This window comes from Elephas maximus, chromosome 8, assembly GCF_024166365.1.
Source record: "Elephas maximus indicus isolate mEleMax1 chromosome 8, mEleMax1 primary haplotype, whole genome shotgun sequence".
NCBI classification, from domain to species: domain Eukaryota; kingdom Metazoa; phylum Chordata; class Mammalia; order Proboscidea; family Elephantidae; genus Elephas; species Elephas maximus.
This window is the reverse complement of record NC_064826.1, coordinates 93004159-93023425: the sequence shown is the minus strand read 5'-3', so window position 1 is coordinate 93023425 and position 19267 is coordinate 93004159. Positions and strand designations below refer to the sequence as shown.

Sequence of the window (19267 nt, the reverse complement as noted above, 5' to 3'; positions counted from 1 at the left end):
CACCTGAAAAATGAGAAAATTTAACATTGTCATGTAGTAAAAACTATTGAATGCTTTCCTTTAGAAAGACTCATGAAGCATAATCACCTGACAAGTTAATATCAAGTTCAAGGGGCCAATCATGACTACAATAGAGGTATTGCTTTTGAGTGGGAAATATAAAGCATTTAGCAAACTGTATAGGTACAAAAAAGAGGGCAAAGAAGGGCCTCTTCCCGTCCAATTGTCCAATTTCTGCACCTTCTACAAGTCATGGAACTCAAGTCCCCCTTCCGCCTTCTTTTAAGCCTCTAGAATCCCAAGTTGACTGCTTTGGTGAAAATGACCAAACTACTTCTAATAGCAATGCAATGGGCCAGTCAGGATTTTACATTTCTCATTCATGACTGCTGGATTGACAAACATATCTCCATAGAATTCTCTTTTAAAATATGGTACTCGAAAGCGTGAGGGATAACAACATAAAATGCCAAGTGAAATCGCACAGTTTCAACAACCCAGTTTCATGCAGTCAAGACCTGGTTCTCAGCCCTGGGTGCACATCAGGATCACCCAGGTTGCTGAGGCCCAGGCTTCATCCCAAACCTATAGAATCAGAGCTTTTGGGAGGGGGCTCCAGGCATCTGCATTTCCCGAGAGCTCATCGGGTGATTCTGATGTGTAGCCAGGGACTGGGTTGACAACCACTGTCATAATGCAGTGGGACTGTATAAAGAAACATGTAAAATGGAGACAGATCTCTTTTGAATGACACCCAGACCAATCAAGAACCCAAGAACCACCTGTCATTCCTGAGCGTGTTAAGAAAGAACTCCGATCCCAGCATTTTGCGAACTGTCTTCCTCTCAGTGCAATTTCTACATGGTATGAAGGACTTTTGTTCCTGAGCTATATAAATTTGCCAATTATATCACACAGATTAACCAAATAAACAGCAACACTCCATTTTAGTCTTCATTTGGTTGCTATAATCTGAAGATTTTTCTGTGTATTCCTTGTGTTTTGTCTTATCTGCTCATGGGGCTTAAATAGTTTAATTCAATTCAATTATCTAAAAATATTTCCATACTCATTATTTGCCAGGCGCTGCACTGGGCCCTAAGGAGCACTGGTGGTGCAGTGGTTAATGTGCTTGCCTGCTAAACAAGAGGTTGGCAGTTTGAATCCACCTGCCTCTCCACAGAAGAAAGATGTGTCAGTCTGCTTTCCCAAAGATTGCAGCCTTAGAAACCCTATGGGGCCATTCTGCTCAGTCCTAATAGGGTCATTATGAGTCTGAATGGGCTTCACAGGAACTGGCTTGGGTGCTGGGCTTGAAAATGCAAGGTTGACTGAAGCACAGGAAGCACAGTCCTCAACCTCAAATTGTTCATCATCTATTCCAAACCCCAAAACCAAATCATTGCCATCGGGTTGATTCCGACTAATAATGACCTTATATGGCAGAGTAGAACTGCCCTATAGGGTTTCCAAGGAGCACCTGGTGGATTTGAACTGCAAACCTTTTGGTTAGCAGCCGAACTCTTAACCACTACGCTACTGGGGTTTCCAGCGGTTCTAAAGTGAGTGTGTGCATCGGGATCATCTGAAAGCCTTGCAAAAGCACAGCTTTCTCCACCCTTTCTCCAGATTTTCTGATTCAGTGTGTATGGGGTAGAGCCTGAGAATTTGCATTTCCATCAAGTTCCCAGGTGACGCTGCTGATGCTGTTCCAGGGGCCACACTCCTGAGACCTATTCTATCCTCCTATTAAGATACTCTCACTACTTTCTATCTAACCTTGGAAGTAATGTGTATTGTTGTCCAGCAAACGTCACGATAATGCTGGCAATATGAAATTATGAATGCCACTATTGTATGAACAGGTCCTCAAGAACAGTTGAATTATAGTAAAATGTCGTTTGTGTATATGTTCTAGTTACGTTTCCCTCCAAGTCAGCATCCGTTGATTTAACGTGCTCAGTCCTTTATAACATTTAAAGAACTTCTATCTCTCTCAAGGCTAGTGAAAACATTCTAGGCACTGTGGTTAAACCAGTGACCTTTCACACGATCCCAAGACCCATGGTATTATCAACAAACTCCCTCACTTCTATTTCATTTGTCAAAGATGCGGCTGTAGAAAGCTAGAGTGAAACAACATGGATTCTGCCACGTACCTCATGTAATCTTTCACGGTCATCTGAACCATTCCTTGTTCATGTAAAGAAACTGTAACAACAAAAGGAAGACAGGAGAGTTCATTTTCTTTTGTCTCACGGGAGATTTTCTCATCCCCAAATGAACTGACATGGAATTGATTTCCACACCCAAGGGCATATAGGCATGAGATACACATCTCTTCTGTAGTGAACAAGACAGGATATAATTAATGGCTGTATTGTGTCACAAGCACTTGAAGAAATGTGAGACTTGTTCAGAGAAGCTAGTGACTAATGAAGTAGTCAGCAAAGGTGTCATAGTGGAAGTGGTACTTGTCTTGGTGTTTTAAGAAGGGGTAGAATTTGATGGCTGGAAAAGAGAGCTTACTGTGAAAGAAGAGAAAGTACGGTGTCTATAGCCAGTGCAAAGCACAATGATAGGGCTGGCCTGTCATATGGTATCAACGTAGGGCTTTTGGGGATGGCCTCTCATGGTACATAAAGTTGGGGTATACGGGCGGGGACCGGCAAAAGAATACACGAAGGACCCATCCTGTATTGAGCATCCTCCATTTATTCCTATCATATAATCCTTACAAAAGCTTTATAATTCAGGAAACATTCTCATTTTTCAGATAAGGAAACTAAAACTTGTTGAAGTTAAGAAATGAGCCCGTAATCACAAAATTAAAATTAGCAGATCCAGGAAATTTTTATTACCTTTCTTATTAATTGCAGCCAGAATAGTAACTATTTATTTAGCAATTCCTTTGTGAGGAGCCCTGTGCTGAGCGTGTTACACGTACAGTCTCTCTTTAATTCTAGTAAGAAATCCATGAAGTAGGTATTATTAACTCCCATTTAACAGAGGGAAAAATTGAGTCTCACGGAGGTTAAATAAATTTCTCATGGCCCATAGGATGCCATACTTATTGTATTTTGTTGTTGTTGTTTCTTTAGTTCTTTTCCTAACACCACTCTGCCCAACAGAATGTCGTGAAGCTTGTTTGAAAGTCAGAAAGAGGAGTTTATATGGATATGTGAGAAAATGGAAAACCATAAAATGTTTTTAAGCAAACAAGTAAATGTGATAAAGATGATACTGAAGAGCCATTTGCCTGGTAGTGGTGCTAAGGACAGATTCAAACCAAAACCAAACCTGTTGCCATCGAATTGATTCTAACTGAAAGCGACACTATAGGACAGAGTAGAACTGCCCCATAAGGTTTCCAAGGCTGTAACCTTCATGGAAGCAGAATGCCACATCTTTCTTCCAAGGAGCGGCTGGTGGGTTTGAACAACCAACCTCTTGTTAGCAGCTGAGCACTTAACCACTCTGCCACCAGGGCTCCTTAAGGACAGATTAAAGGAGAGAAACACTGGATGTCAGAGAGGCCCACTCAGGGCAGGTGCAGTATTCAGACCCTTTGTCGTGACATAACATTGCAGCAAACGTCAGCAGAGGGACAAGTTCAGAACATGGGCAAGTTTCTCAGAAGGTTCACTTGTCTTCTCATGTCCTCACACTTGTGGCTCTCCTTGGTGCAAATGTGTGATTTGTATAAAGCCAGGAAGTATTGTCCTCCTGCACTTCTATGAAAATATGAAGATTTTCACCATACGAAAAATAATAAAGATTGCAAAAATTCAGAAAAACCATCATGAAATGATTGAAACAGGGTGAAAAAAGGCTGAAAATAATAAAAAGGCTCTTCAGTCTGGTGATAGAGTTCTTGTCAGGATTGGGGTCTATGAATAGATCTCAAGGTATCTGTGAACTTCTCTCTGAATGCCAAATGTTGGAGTCATAAATAGGGATACCCATAGTTTTCAACAGATTTTTAAAAGGCTCAGTGACTCTGCTAAATGAAAAAGCAAGACTGGTCTCAAAAGATAAAAACTGGAGATACGTTACTGAGGAGTGAGTGAACAGTGAATTCTTAACTAAGCCCCAAATACACAACTACTCCTTAAAAGAAGTAGTGATGTAAGGGATACAAGAAATGTCTGCCCTACAGAGCAAACAGAACTCTGTCACGAGGAGTCATATAAGGTGAAAAATATAAATGTGCCTTAAAGGTTTTAAGTACACAGTAGGGCTATGTATGGCTTCTGGCTATGTATGGCCTCTGTGCTACCTACCACTGCCAATCCTACTCCCATGGCAGACATCATTAATCAATAGCATCACTTTTCCATTGAGTATAGATAGGCTCTCAGAATCATCAGGAAAGCCACTGACAACTGATTAGAATTATCACATGAAATGAAGCTTATGCACCATTCTCTGTTTAGAGTAAACTCAAGAGTGGGTTTTTGAGAAAAGCAGAGTAATCTGGAGGTATATATCTTGACTTTAGAAGTTAGTGACTTGAAGAAAATACATACTGCTTCATAAAACATTCCAGGGAAATGCTGCCAAAGGTAGAATAGTAAGGTGAGTAATCATTAGCATGACACAGTGTGACATTTCTTAAATTTCCTCTGCAACATCTGGTGACAAATGCTCAAGTAAGTTAAGATAAAATATTTGATTTAAACTTATGCACCAACTCAGCAATGTACTTAGAAACAGTATGCAGTCTTTTTCACCTTTGCACCAGTACATTGGAAACTTTGCGTTTGGTAGAGGAATCCCACAACCACAGGAAATCTTTTGCAAAATTCTAATAATGTAAGGATGAAGTAGTTTCCTATTTAGTTTGTCCTTCACCCATGAGGCCCTTCTAGGATCTGGAGTTGGAAAAGTATCTATCACTGTATTCAATGCACAAGTCTGTCATCTAGGCAGGCATTGCTAGTCCACTGCAGCGTCCTGCAAACAGAATTCCACCCAGTCTCAGCTTCTCAAGCTCACGAAGCTACTGTCAATTGATTGAAGTTGTCACATGAGGGAAAACCCATTTGCCACCTTATTAGTGGTGTTAGCGATGCAGGCACAGTATAATCTTTAGCAATCATGTTGTAATGACTTCATGCCATGATGAAATAAAGAATAAGCTGTCCAAAATGGGAGGTAAAAGAAATATTTATCATTGGAAGCAAAATTTCTCAGTTTTCTCCACGCCCAGCTCCATCTACTGCTTTGCCTGTAGTTCACATAGGAAGGCTGTATGTATGCCTGGTTTAGCTAATCGGGACAATTCTGGAGAGTTTCTGAGCACCGCTCCTCTCCCATGGTTCTAGGACATTTGGTTGTTCGTTCTGCCAGAACCATCACTCTTAGCCCTTGCTTCAATCTCTTCTGTTGTCTGTGATTGCTCTGGGTGTGAATGAACGTGTAACTCTGGGTCAAGATTCCGACGTTGTGGTCGCAGTGAATTGCTCAAACTGTTAAGAGGAAATGATTAATTTTTTAGATATTGATGAAAAAAGTTAGCTCAGCCTTGCCGAGGTTTCAGAAGTCCTAGCCCTGCAGAAAATCTAGCCACCCAGAAAAATCCGCAGCACTTCACCCAGGGCGTCTTCACGGGATTCTAATGCCCACACAAATCCAGTGCCCACACTCCATGGGCCACACACCCTCAGCCCTGCCAGTGTTATTCGGGAGCAACCTGGTTACCAGGAAACCAAGAGTAGGCTCCCAGAGGAAAAGAAGTCTCTATGGATAATATGTTTTCTCAGAAGTCTGCAAATGAGACAGGCTAGGTCACAATTGGAGGGTGTTCTGGTGATAGCACATACAAAAGCCTTATACACAGTTTTAGCACCCTGCTGAAGAGAAGGGCCTTCTTACTTTCCCCCATGCGGCTCCCTCTGAGGCCCACCATTACTGACAATTAGGGTTGGGAGGGACGTTTGATTCTCCCCGCCCCCCAAAGAATCCTGAAGTCCCCAGGTGGTGCAAACAGTGAATGTTCTCAGCAGTTACTAAAGTGTTGGCAGTTTAAGTTCACCCAAAGGGTCTCTGAAGAAAGGCCTGGCAATCTACTTCCAAAAACTTCAGCCACTGGAAACCCTATGGAGCACAGCTGTACTCTGACATTCATGAGGTCGCCATGAGTTGGGGCCAACTCGATGGCAACCGGTACTGGTGACCCAGAATTCCACCACGGCCGGCATACTGCAAGCTTGTGCATTCTTCACTAGACTTTGTTTTTTCTTCTTGACCTTATTTCAAATGTCACAAATGTCTATCTACATCCAATACATGTAGACATACAGGCCTCTCTTCTGCCAAGTTTAGATTTTGTGAGATGTATTTTAACTCACAGATAAACCTAATGCATGAAATTATTAAACATTAATTTGTTTTGCTGCTTGATTTCCATCCCACGTTCCCCGGTTGCCTAGATCCTGGTAGGCCTGGTGGTATTTTCACAGCATTACTGGGTGTTTGGGAGCCAGCAGGTGGCACAAATTGTTAAGCACTTAACTACTAACCAAAAGGTTGCCAGTTCAAACTCACCCAGAGGCATCTTAGAAGATGGCCTGGTGATCTGCTTACGACAGGTCACAGCCTTGAAAACCCTGTGGAGCACAGTTTAAGTCACTGTGAGTAGAAATCGACTCTGGTGTTTACTTGATGTTGCAAAAGCAGCTAATAGGCCTTTCCAGCCCTTGGATTCAGACAATTGAGATTCTTGCACAAAACCCAAACCAAACCTGCTGCCGTTGAGTCAATTCCTACTCATGTGAGATTATTATTATTTTCCTGTTGGATTTTTTTTTTTTTTTTCTATTTTATTTTTAAGATAAACTCCCTGGTGCCTAAGGCGAGCTTGCCAGGGTCTGGTCCTTGCTTTCTTTTCCTGTTTCAACGATGAGCCTGAACTGAGAGCACACGCCTGGGGCCCACAGTGTGCCAGCTCCCACGGGCACTGGGATCCCCAGACTTCCTCACAGCTTGGGAGATCCAGCAGTGCCCTTCAGTTCTCTTCAGAGCAACAATCTGTTGGAGGCGGTGTGCTCTCCAACTGTCCACAGCCTCTATCCTGTGTGCTTCACTCATTAGTGGTCACCTGCCTGGCTACACGAAGTGTTTGACTTTGCTAACTTTGCAAGAATTTCAATTCCACAGAATGCCACAATGGGATAAAAAGGGTGCTCCTGTTACCCTGAATTTCCCCAAGCTTCTGCAGGCACCAGTCTTGAGGCTGCCCCAGGTAGAAGACGGGAACTTCATAAATTTACCTGGATTCTACATGAAGCCCTGCTCACTAAGCCGTCCTCAATTCCACGTTTGCTGCTCTAGTTGCTGACGTTTTCCCCATTTCTTTCTTCCTTCCAGCATACCTTATTAAGCTTTTAATACCAGATTTTGCTCTCTGAAAGCATTGGAGGAGGGAAAAAGAAACCACTATATTGTACTGTTTTCTAAGGCCTTAACCTAGTTGCCATCAAGTTGACTAAGACTCACAGCGACCTCATGTCTGTGAGCGCTGAACTGTGCTCCACAGGGTTTTCAGTGGCTGGTTTTTAAGAAGTTGACCATCAGGGCTTTCTTCTGAGACACTCCAGGTGGGCTCGAACCTCCAACCTTTCCGTTGGCAGCTGAATGTGTTAACCATTTGCACCGCCCCGGGACCTCTTCTAAGCCCTATAAGAAACAAACAAATCAGTGGCTGCTGAGCTGATTCTGACTCACGGCAACCTGACGTGTGTCACAGTAAAACTCCACTCCATAAGGTTTTCAAGGCTGTGAACTTTCAGAAGCAGATCGCCAGGTCTTTCTGCTGACGTACTTCTGGGTGGTTTTGAACCACCAACCTTTTTGTTAGGTGTTTAGTGCTTAACCATTTGCAGTACCCAGGGCTTCTTCTAAGGCCCTACTATCCTCAAATTGCCTGAGGGTTGATTTGGAGGAGAACTCAAGTGAGAACACAGACTTCCCTGCTCTACTTAATACACCCCATTCCCTGGGTTAACATGCCAGCTCTGATTCCCTTTTATCTACTTGAGTCTCCAGCTACCCTCCCTACTGTTAGGTGGACTTCTGCCATCTGAAGCAGCAGACACCACACTTAACCCTGCAAAATGTATTACGGGGGAATATGGAGCTAGATATGCAGAAGGCACTAATTAGCACCTTTATTGGCTTCGAAAGCATTTTTTATTTTGGTTTTCCTAAGCATTTCTGACTGATTCATGGAAGACATTTGGTTCTTTGGAATATCGTCCAATAGACTAATCAAATTACATTTTCACAGGGCTCTAAAATAATAGCATTTTGCAGCTTTCTGTATATTTAACTCCTGCATGACCAGGACACTTAGTAGAGGCAATCAGCAGGGCTTATTCGTCTCAGATGGAAAATTATGAACGCGTCTCTTACAAAATAGAGCCTCCTACGTTCTCTGGTATACCTAGGCTCGAAATATTAAAGCCAACTCTAATGTTTTGCCCTTTGTCACCCATATAGCTGTTCATTGTCCAGATGCTGTTGGCTCTTCTCAATTCCACTGCTGATCCCCTGCCCAAGCCCTCGTCACCTCAAGCCAATATGTATACCCTCTTTCCATTGCCAGTTTAAACAGTGGAATCTGTCATTCCTCTTCTCAAAACCCTTACCTACCTCATTACAATAGACATGGTAAATGTGTAGCACACTTGCTTCAATTCCCCAATGCTGTACCTATAGAAGTGATCACTAATTACTCATGACCTTCTTTCCAGGAGAACAAAGATATGACTTCAAATTTTTACCCAACCCACACCACGCTTGTAACTACACATCCATTTGATACGTTCTGACAAGAGATGCCACTTCCTTGCCATCTCTGTCCTGTGACACCAAGTATGATTCCCTCTTGTGTGATTTTAAGGTCATTTATAATCTGGCCACACTCAATTTAACAACAACAATAAAATTCTTCCATTGCTCCCTAGTGTGAAACCACTTTTCTGATCTGACCACCTTTCATATGCTTTCCTGTGCACATTTAGTTTTCTTCTCATTTCTGGGCCTTTGCTCCAGCTCCTATCGCTTTTGCCAAATGAAATTTTCTTGCTTTCCTCTTTCTTTGTTAAAAGCTCTATCCTTCTCATTGCCCGTCTCAAGTCCTACCTGTGATAGTTTCCCAATCTGACTACATCTTTTGATCTGACTAGTTCATCTTACTTATGAACTAGTTTTACTAAGATCTTTTTACTGACTAGCTTTGGTGAAATCAGATGATTTAGACATGGTTCCTGCCCCAGCGGAGTGTGCAATTTTGTTAGTGAGACAGATCATATCCATAATAATATGAGACAGCACAGGCCAAGGGTTTCGCAGGTAGAACACATGCTGCCTGTCGTCAACGACGACAACAAAAACCCATCGCCTTCAAGCTGATTCTGGTTCATGGAGAATCCCATGTATTACAGATTAGAACTGTGCTCCATTGGGTTTTCTTAGCTATAACCTTTATAGGAGCAGATCGCCAGGTCTTTCTTACATGGCACCCTGGGTTGGTTTGAACTGCCAACATTTTGTTTGGTAGATGAGTGTAGACCCTTTGCATCACCCAGAAACCTAAAGGATGTTACTGGTGTTCAAAAGAGAGACTGAGTCTCTCTGTGCTGGAGAAGTCAAGAAGGGCCTCACAGAGAAGATGGACTTGAGTCAGACCTCAGAAGAAAGGTGAGAGAAGAACAGAACGGGAAAAGCTTTAAGAAAGGAAGAGCTGGATGAAGAAAGATAATGAACTAGGGATGAAATGAGAAGGGATATGACTAAAGGGTCTTGTAGAAGAGCTGGTGGAGGTTACATTCAGATAGTAATGGTCCTGGAAAGCCATAAGGAAATACCTGGGAGCAGAAGCCTTATTTTCGTCATCTCTGTAATCGCCTTCTAGCCCAGCTGCTTGCTCTGAATGCCTTCATTCGACAAGCATTAGGGAAACATTTATTATGTTGGATTGAATTTACTTCGACCTTTCTTACAATAAAAAAAAAAAGATTTATGATTTGATTTGTAAGTTCTTATTATTTAATACGTTCTTTCTGAAAAGATGTACGTTTACTCTTGTGGGACCTGTCTGGGGTTTGGAGAGGAAATATCTAAAGATAAAAAAGGACAAATGATTAACCACCCATCAAATAGTCAATGACAGCAAGCATATTGTTGACAAAAGCTATCTCTTTGTAAGGTGTAATTTGACTAAGATTAGATGTAATTAGTTAACTACATGAATTAATCAGTTCTAGTTTTCTCAACAGCATATCCCAAGCATGTTCCAAGCGTAACTGCTGTCATGCTGGTATGTTTTGTTAAACAAGCACATATTCTATAAACTTAACATGTTGGAACCTGCATTCATGGTATGTGTATCCTCGGAATATAATAACAAGGCACTGTCATAGTCAGAGAGTACTGATGTTTAATCTGTTCTCCTGCCCAGGGAATGAGTGCCACAAACCAGCTATTCTCTCCAGGCTTTCTTATACACAGCTTCCTGTTGGTATCTGGGATTAAGAATGAGTCAGCAGCCTTGGAAGAGAGACCCTAACAGTCCTATTCTCTTGTTTCCTTTAGCACCATATTTGACCCTAGTAAGGCTCTGAATGTCCTACTGTGTTTGTGGTTATGGGAAGGTAGAGCCCGAACCTAGAATCAAACATGCTTGCCCGTGTAGCTGGTGATCACTCAGAGGAGTTAATCTGCACCTTACTGTATAAAACCTGTGACGTGATCTATGAGGAAAACCAGCCTCAGAATGAATTCCACTTGCACTGGGTTCAATAGCGTCCCCTCAAAATTCATGTCCATCCAGGAACTCAAAATGTGACTTTATTTGCAAATAGTCTTTGCAGATGTAATCAGTTAAGATAAGGTCACGCTAGATTAAGTGGACCCTAAATCCAATGACTGATGGCCTTATAAGACGAAGAGAGAACACACAGATCCACACAGGAGAAGGTGGCATGTGAAGACAGAAGCAGAGATTGCAGCGGTGGAGCTATGAGCCAAGGAACTCCATGAATTGCCAGCAACCACCACAAGCTGGAAGAGACAAGGAAGGATTCTTCCCTTCAGCCTTTGGAAAGAGCTTCACTCTGCCAAGACCTTGATTTCAGACTTCTAGCCTCCAGCACTGCGAAGAATAAAATTTTGTTGTTTTAAGCCACCAGGTTTGTGGTAGCTTGTTATGGCAGCCCTAAGGAATGAGTATACCACTCTACATCATATCAGCATTTAATGGGATTGGACAGAATTTTATTTTTTCCTAGCAGTGACTTCTTTCTCGTCTTCGTTTATTTCCATTTCCACAGAGTTTTTCTCCCTACATCCCTTACCATGGCCTTTAGGTCACCAGTTTTTGGTAGTGTCCTAGCCTCCATACTCTCCAGTGTGGCGCTTGGTTTCCTGACCCTTGGTGTGTGTCTATCTCAGCACCCAGAAGGGTTAACAGAATGTCTGGGCCTCGAGTTCCCCCTCCTGCCTCCAACCAGCTGTGACCACAAATCACGGTACTTGACCACTCTATGCCCCAGATTCTTCATCTGTAAAACAAAATTGAGAACCACCCTTGCTACTACACAGGTTACTGAGTTCAAAATATGATAGATGAGAGAGGGCCTTGTAAAAGCGAAGGCTCAATTAAGACTGTAAGAAGCCATTCCTTTGTTATTAACAAGCTTGCTGAAGATAAAGGACCTGGCAAAATGAAACTGTATGTTTCTGATCTCAGAGCCACGTTGATAATCTTTCTTTCCTTCAGGTCTTTACCTCATGTCTCTGCCTTTACAGTTCATTGACTTGCCTCAGAGGAGGAAGGCCATGATTTGTCTTTAATTTCTGGGGAGTGAAGCTTTACATAGAGTTCCTGACTCCGCCAGGCCAGTGCCAGGCCTCTCATCGTGACCTAGGCAAGCTGAAATGTCAGGGGAATGTGAAATGCTGGCTATATGTCTTAAGTTCTTGCCTTTCTTTGAGTCATATTATTAATGGTTGTTATATTATTAACAGAGGCACTTAACTTCAATTTGTTGGCAAAAAAATATAAAGAACTTTGGTGAAAAAGAAATTTCAGTGATACACCTAGTTTAAAACAAAAAAAGGTAAAACAGCTTAAATTTCAAATGGTTTGTGCCAACGTTAATCCTAATTTAAGATAGCAGTGGAGAAAGCAATGCAATTAAAAGCAGCAAAATAAGTAAATATTAAGCTAATAGTTTTCCCTTGAATAATTAAATCCTTAATTCTCATTAATTTTGTCCACTCACATGATTTATGGTATTTCATCAATTTTAAGACACACTTTTTCACATTTTAACATCTGTGAAATCAGGGTGTGTTGGCTTTCATTTTAAATTGTCAGGTTTTTTTTTTTTTTAATTCTGTCTGAAGCATATTAAAATACCAGTGCCTCTTATAACTGAGGGACCTTGGATTCTATGAAATACATGATCCCATTTAATAAAGATGAAAACTGTGAGACTTGTAATTAGATTTCTCTTTCTTTCTATAATGCTCTTAGCAAATTTCAGTGAAACAAGTGTGGTACGTTTTCTGCCACAGACACACTTGTACTGTTTGTATTAGAATTCAGCCGTTTGCTCTTACTGAGAACAAATGCGTCATTAGAAAGGGAGGGTACAAGTGTGATTTTGAGACCAAAGAACAGAAAGAAACTAGATTAAGATATAAAATTAAAACACAGTATGAGGAAAATTAAACAATTTCATTTCTATTGATTACATCCTTGCAAATGCCCTTCATAGTACCCAGCAAATTTTCTGCCAGTCAGAGCTGCTTGATGGTCTAGAAAGAGCTTGTTTTCTAGACCCTGACCTACCCCTGGGTACAATGTCCTTTCTGGGCCTCCATCTTATATATTAAATTGAAGGGGTTAAGCTGAATGGATTTTGAGATCTCTTCCATTTCTAGGAGCCTCTAACTGTGCTCACTTTAAGACGATTTTTTCATACAGACATTTCAATGCATTTTCTCTCAGATCCACCAAGTGTAACTGCTTCTGGGTTCTCTTGTCTTACCGGTGTGGTCGATGCCTTCCTGAAAGTTTTCATTTATAAAGACACTACAAAGAAACAAAACCATTGAGAGTCAAACAATGTGTGTAGATAAATTATAACAAATTGCTCTTTAATTAAACAGACAAAAGCAAATGCATAGTTAGGCTTTATTAAGAAAGGACTTTGGGCAACGAGTAGTTTAGTTAGGGACTAAAATAACGTTTAGTTTTGTACTTTTAAACTGCTTTGCAGCTTTTGCAATAGTAGGGTAATCATTCAAGCACCTAAAAGAAAAATCTCTACATGTCTCGTTTTTCCCCAGCAGGGTTGCTCATATTGTTCTCATAGGTCTTTGCAGCAGAACCACCAGCCGAGACTGGAAATGGGGACACAGAAGAGGTATGTGTCTTTAAAACTAGGCTATTCTAGAGAAAATCCTTTCTCCTATGGACTTTTCAGGAGGGAGAGCCCAGGTGATAAGTAGGAGAGGGGCCTCCCTAGCACAAGTTCAAATACTAGAGGACCAAATAATTTCATAATAAGGGCACAAAGAGACACTTACAAGAATCCAGAGTCCACCCACTGCTGAATACTTTCTCGTTTGGAATCTTCTACAAATGAGAAGGAAGCACACAAGTCAGCCAACACACAACCAGCTAAAACTACCCAACCCCATCATTCTGCCACCTTTCAACTGTTCTATTTCCTACAGATTGAGTCCCCTGTTTCTATAAGCATATTCATTTTCTTCCTGAGGCAAAACCTCCCGCTTTCCATAATCAGCCTTTCCTGAGAATGAAGTGTAAACTTGCCAAAAAACCGTAAGTTTTTTTTGAAACAAAACGGGAAAGGGAAGACAAGAAAAATCACTGAAGAACAAGAGATGTTAGAGCAATTTTTTAATTACCTGGCATGAATATGAAGGGTGAAAAAGCATACGAGACTTTTGTCTTTTTCTTGTTGGATATAAATCACCACAGAGCCTCTCCTTATTGAATCACGACATTTACCTAAGGCAGGCAGCCAGCGATGTTTATTTGCAAGGAGTTCTCTGCCAGGTTAGAAACCAAATTTGCATTCATTCCAGGGACAAATTGCACTAGAGTCCCCAGATTGCCAAAGGCACCCTGTGTTAAAAAGGCCCCAGTCTTTTAAGGTGGATCTTTACTACTGGCTGAACACATCGTCAACTGGCAAAAATGAAAGGGTACAAAGGCCAGGTTTCCTGTTAAATATTTGCTTCCATTCTGGTTGGCTACAGGCTACTCTGGACTGATTTTCTTTGACTTTATCTGATCCAACAGTAAGGCAATTGAATTACCACGTCCCAAGGTGTCAGATGAGCTGAAACGGCCAGGTGAACATGGGCTATATCTATTGCCATCGAGTCGATTCTGACTCATGGCAACCCCACATGTGCAATAGAGCTGCCCTCCAGAGAGTTTTCAAGGCTGTGACTTTTCTGCCAAGGTACCACTGAGTGGGTCAGATCTGCCAACCTTTCAGTCAGTAGCCCAACGCTTAACAGTTCGCATCACCCATGGACTGCTGTGGATGTGGGAGGCTCTTATTCTCCAGTTCAAGTACTTAGAAGGAATGAATGGAGGAGTAAGTAAAGAGGTAAAACCATTAAACAGTTATGCCATTGGGTGGGCAGGTAGGGGGAGAAGTATTTTCTTACTTATTACTCTTTACATGATTAAAATAATTATCAAAGCCTCATGCAAGGCCCAGCACAGCAAAGACTTTCAAGTAAATGTCCTGGAAGAAGCCCCATGCCTTTGGCATGAACCAGGGTTCAGGGTCCTGGAGGATTCAAGATGAGGGGAGATCAGTGTGGGAAGAATGGAGAGTCCATTCTTTAGTTGGTTTATCTCCATCAAGAAGGTCTTAGTTCTGAGTGCCTGTGTGGCAAGTCAGAAGTACCTATTTCATGGAAGTTTCTGGTATCATGCCAGGAACACTGACCCCCCCATCAAAGCAATGTCCTTGTCCCCAAATCATCTGCCCCCAGCCATAAGCCACCACATCCCTCACCAATCGTATAAGTAGCTCTGAAGCCCCTCTCACCCAGCGTGACGTTGGTGAGACCCCGGCTGTCCTCTTCCGAGCCAGGAGACAGCTGTTCGTCCAGGCGGGTCCATGCCCTCTTGGTGGACCTAAGAATCTCTCTCCTGCTCTTTTCCTGGCTTCCTTGAGGGTTGTCAGAAGCATGCGACTTCCCCGCCATCATAAGAGAGTAACCTGGCAAGCCAATTTAAAACACACAGAGATCAGACACAATGAGCGGCTCAGCGAGAGGGAGAGGCTAGAACCGGCACAATGAGATGAGTGAATCTAGCTTCACAGCCTTATGCAGGTTTGGCTCACCCATCTGAGCTGGTCTCCAATCTCAATACAGCAGAATGCCCCCTCTCTCCCCCCCGCCTGAGTGGGAAGGCAAGGTCCTGGGTGGTGCAAACAGTCTGTGCTCAGCTACTAATTCAAAGGGTTGGCAGTTCAAACTCACCCAGCAGCACTATGGAAAAAAGACCTGGCAATCCGCTTTCATAAAGATTGCAGCCAAGAAAACCCTATGGAACAGTTCTACTCTGTAACACATGGAATTACCAAGAGTTGGAATCAACTTGACAGAGATCGTGGGTTTTTTTTTTTGAGTGGGGAGGTAGCTGGACACCAGGGCCTACTTCGCTTGTTACCAGCCACACCCACACTCTGAGGCAGCTACATAATGTTGGTAGAAGAGGTTTAATTTGGTGGTCTGGGTTGGAGACGGAGAGCAAAGAAATTGAACTCGAAGGCACACCCAGGCCAAGGAGGGAGTTTAGAACATTTTGCTTGGCATAATAAATATCCTTCAAATTCATCTAACAGTTATATCCTTAAAATCACTTTTAGGGACCAAAAATGTTGGGAAAAGTATGTCTTTGGAACTGGATAGACCTGACCGACACCTTCTATATGACTTATGGTGTGGCCGTGGGCAAATTACATAACCTCTATGAATTCATTTATTTCAAAACTGGTAATAAATTATACTTAATTTTAATAACTATAAACATATGTGCTTGACCCTCTGCTAAATTCAATGCATCCATTATATAATCTGTCAACAAAGGTACAATTGATACAATTTTATATTAAAGGGCAGAGGGTCAAAGTGCATGTCCAAAGCCACAGAGTCAAACAGGATTCACAGCCAGTGCAGGACTCCAAGCCTGTCCCATGACCACTAGTGATACTATCTACCCTGTGGAGTCTCCGGGCAGACCCAAATGGTTAACACTCTTGGCTGCTAACTGAAAGACTGAAGGTTTGAGTCCATCCAGAGGTGCTTTGGAAGAAAGGGCTGGAGATCTACTTCTGAAAAATCAGCCCTTGAACACCCTACAGAGTGCAGTTCTACTCTGACACACATGGGGTCTCCATGACTTAGAATTGACTGATGGCAACTGGTTTGGTTTTCAAAAATATAACACTATGAAAATCATTAAATTTTAAAATAAAAGCGTTGCTTTATTCTCGTGTCCCTAACTTTCATTCTATACTGGCATGTTTGAGCTCAGCCACAGCCTTGCACAACCAATGAGGATTATACTAGGCCACAAGCAGGAAGAAGCCTGATGAAGAAAGTGGGAACCCTTGGTAAAGCAAGGATCAGGGGTTGTTTGTAAAGAAAAACTCTTTTGTTCCCTCTGTTTTAGTGGGTGGCCTCCCAGTTAGTATACCAGTCTGATTCAGGAAAACGGATTCTCCAATGCTGGAATGACCTTCTTTCGTTAGCCACTCACTTGGCCTAGATCCTCAGCCCCCAGAGGCTGCCCTTTGGAAGGGACACCAACATGGTGTCAGCCCTAAAGAGCCCACACAGACTGACGGAGCAGAAGTTATGGAGAGTGGCCTCTGTTGACTCCTCAGATTACCACCTCTGTCCCCAGCACCATTTCAGAACCAAGTTCTTGTCGCCTTAGACTTGGCCCAAAGTGGAATCCTCATACTGGATCAGGTTGCCTGAGGGTTCCAGCACTTTCTCTCTCTTCAGATCCCTTCAGTTCTGATGACTATAACATCATTAATCCTTATGCGTATAAAGAACTCCTATTAATGTGAGAGCACGCTTATATCATATATAATAAAAAAAGAAGATGCAAAACTACATATTAACCAAGAACCCAATCTTGTAAGGGAAAAAAAAGTACTGTGTAGTGAAAATGAAAGAAAGAAAAAACAAAGTACCAAAATATTAGCAAGACCTCAAGTTTTTAAAAATCATCAAAAGTAGAAAAAATGGGCTTTGACTTTAATTTCACTACATATTTGCTTTAGAGTTTCCAAGGAGCTTTTGGTGGATTCGAACTGCCAGCCTTTTGGTTAGAAGCCGTAGGTCTTAACCACTAGCCACCACGGTTTCCATATTTGCTTTAACTTGAGCACATTCAACCATTAATGCTCCTTTCCACTGTTTAACCTTCAGCCCATAGTGAAATCATGGAACATGATACTTTGATTCTTAAAGGAGCCACACTGATTATATTCTTATCCTCTGCGTTATTTAAATTTTTACACCTCTATGCAAACAGGAAGGAGCCCTGGTGGGGCAGTGGTTAAAGCATTCAGCTGTGAACTGACAGGTCGGCAGTTTGAACCCACCAGCTGTTCTGTGGGAGAAAGACGTGACAGTCTGCTACTGTAAAGATTAACAGCCTTGGAAACCCTATGAGGCAGTTCTACTCTGTCCTTTAGGGTCACCAAGAGTCAGAATCGAACCTACAGCAATGGGTTTGGTTTTTGGTTTTGATTATGCAAACAGGTTGTCCTTCCAAACAGGCTGTTCATACTAGGAAAGTTGGGACTGTGCTTTATTTATCTCTGTGTTCCCCAGAGATCCCAGTGCAGCACTTTGTCCTGGGTAAATAATCCCCGAATATTAGTTGATTGTTTTGTTATTTGAGACAGGAATATCCAGTTGGCTTAGCCAACATTCTTGGTTCTTACATGGTTAAATGAGTAAGCACTTTCAGGCCAAATAAACTGGATTTTAATCTCCGGTCTGCTGCTTTCTAAAGCCATCTCCTTGGGGAAACATTCAAACTTCTCTGATAATCTATTTCCTCATCTCTGTAATGGGTATGAAATCACCACTTCATAAGGTTGTTGGGAATATTTAAGGAAAGATGTATACAAAACAATAAACCGTATTCTTTCTTTTTCTTTCTCTTCTCCACATTGCCCTCTGCCTTTGTCTTGGCAAGTGAAGAGAGAAGAATTACAAATCAATGCAAGAGTTTTGATTAAAGTTCTCATAGAAGGTAAATCTGACACTTTTAGTTTGTGGAAAACCTAAGTCATCTTGAGATCACTCAGTTTGGATAATTGAGGAATAAAAACATTCGGGGAGCAAGAGAATATTCTGTGAACTTCAAAAAAAAAAAAACCTAAATTCATTGCCGTCAGGTTGATTCCGAGCTACGCATCTGTGATCTTGAGACCGTGTAAAATGCAGACTTGTCTGAGGCTAGTTAGGGGCTCATATCAGAGTCTGGACATTCCTTCCATTGTGGACTTAATCCCATGGTAACAATTACACGATGTACCCTGACCACAGCTTCTGAATGTGTCCTGTGGTCAAGGGGGACATTTGTTAGTGGTTTCTCTGTAATCCTATAGTTCAATGTACAGCACTATTAAAATATTTTCACAATGTTTTCTTAAGTCTGTGTTTACACTTCTGTCCAACCACTCTGGAATTTTCTTCAGGACAGAGATTTTAGCTCTCATATCATAATTGCATGGAAAAGGTACTCAGCACAAGTTTGTTGAATGAGTGACTGTCTATACCAACAAGAAATTGAGGAATATCAAAGCAAATTTGGTTATGGAGTCATTAAGAATGGTACTCAGCAGCTAAACAACTTGTCAGAATGTGTAGCTACTACACACTTGCCAGGAACAGGTATATAACATCAGGGAATAATGCACTGTAGATCGGGAAATAGAGAAAATTATACACACATGTAAAGGGTATTCCTCCCTTTTGAAACAAATTTTCTGGCTAAGCACTTGATACCCACACCTTCTACCATTTTGGAACACAATTTCCTAGGTAAATACTTCTCTTCTGTTTCTGCTAACATCTAACAAGCATATGAAAGATACTAATTAATCAACAGGGAAACACAAAAGTAATTTATTATAAAGTATTTATTACTTATTAGATAGTTACCAAC

General features: G+C 41.8%; 1 protein-coding gene across 1 annotated transcript in view; it reads right to left on the bottom strand.

Moving 5' to 3' along the window:
• The window catches only part of ITPRID1 (ITPR interacting domain containing 1), a 147348-nt gene that overhangs the window by 88883 nt on the left and 39198 nt on the right, over positions 1-19267 (bottom strand). The window contains exons 2-5 of the mRNA XM_049893558.1: positions 15111-15284; positions 13603-13651; positions 13062-13105; positions 2160-2211 (exon numbers count right to left, since the gene is read on the bottom strand). Of these exons, the coding sequence (XP_049749515.1) occupies positions 2160-2211; positions 13062-13105; positions 13603-13651; positions 15111-15273 (308 nt within the window). The 5' untranslated portion in view covers positions 15274-15284. The remainder of the gene's footprint in view (positions 1-2159; positions 2212-13061; positions 13106-13602; positions 13652-15110; positions 15285-19267) is intronic.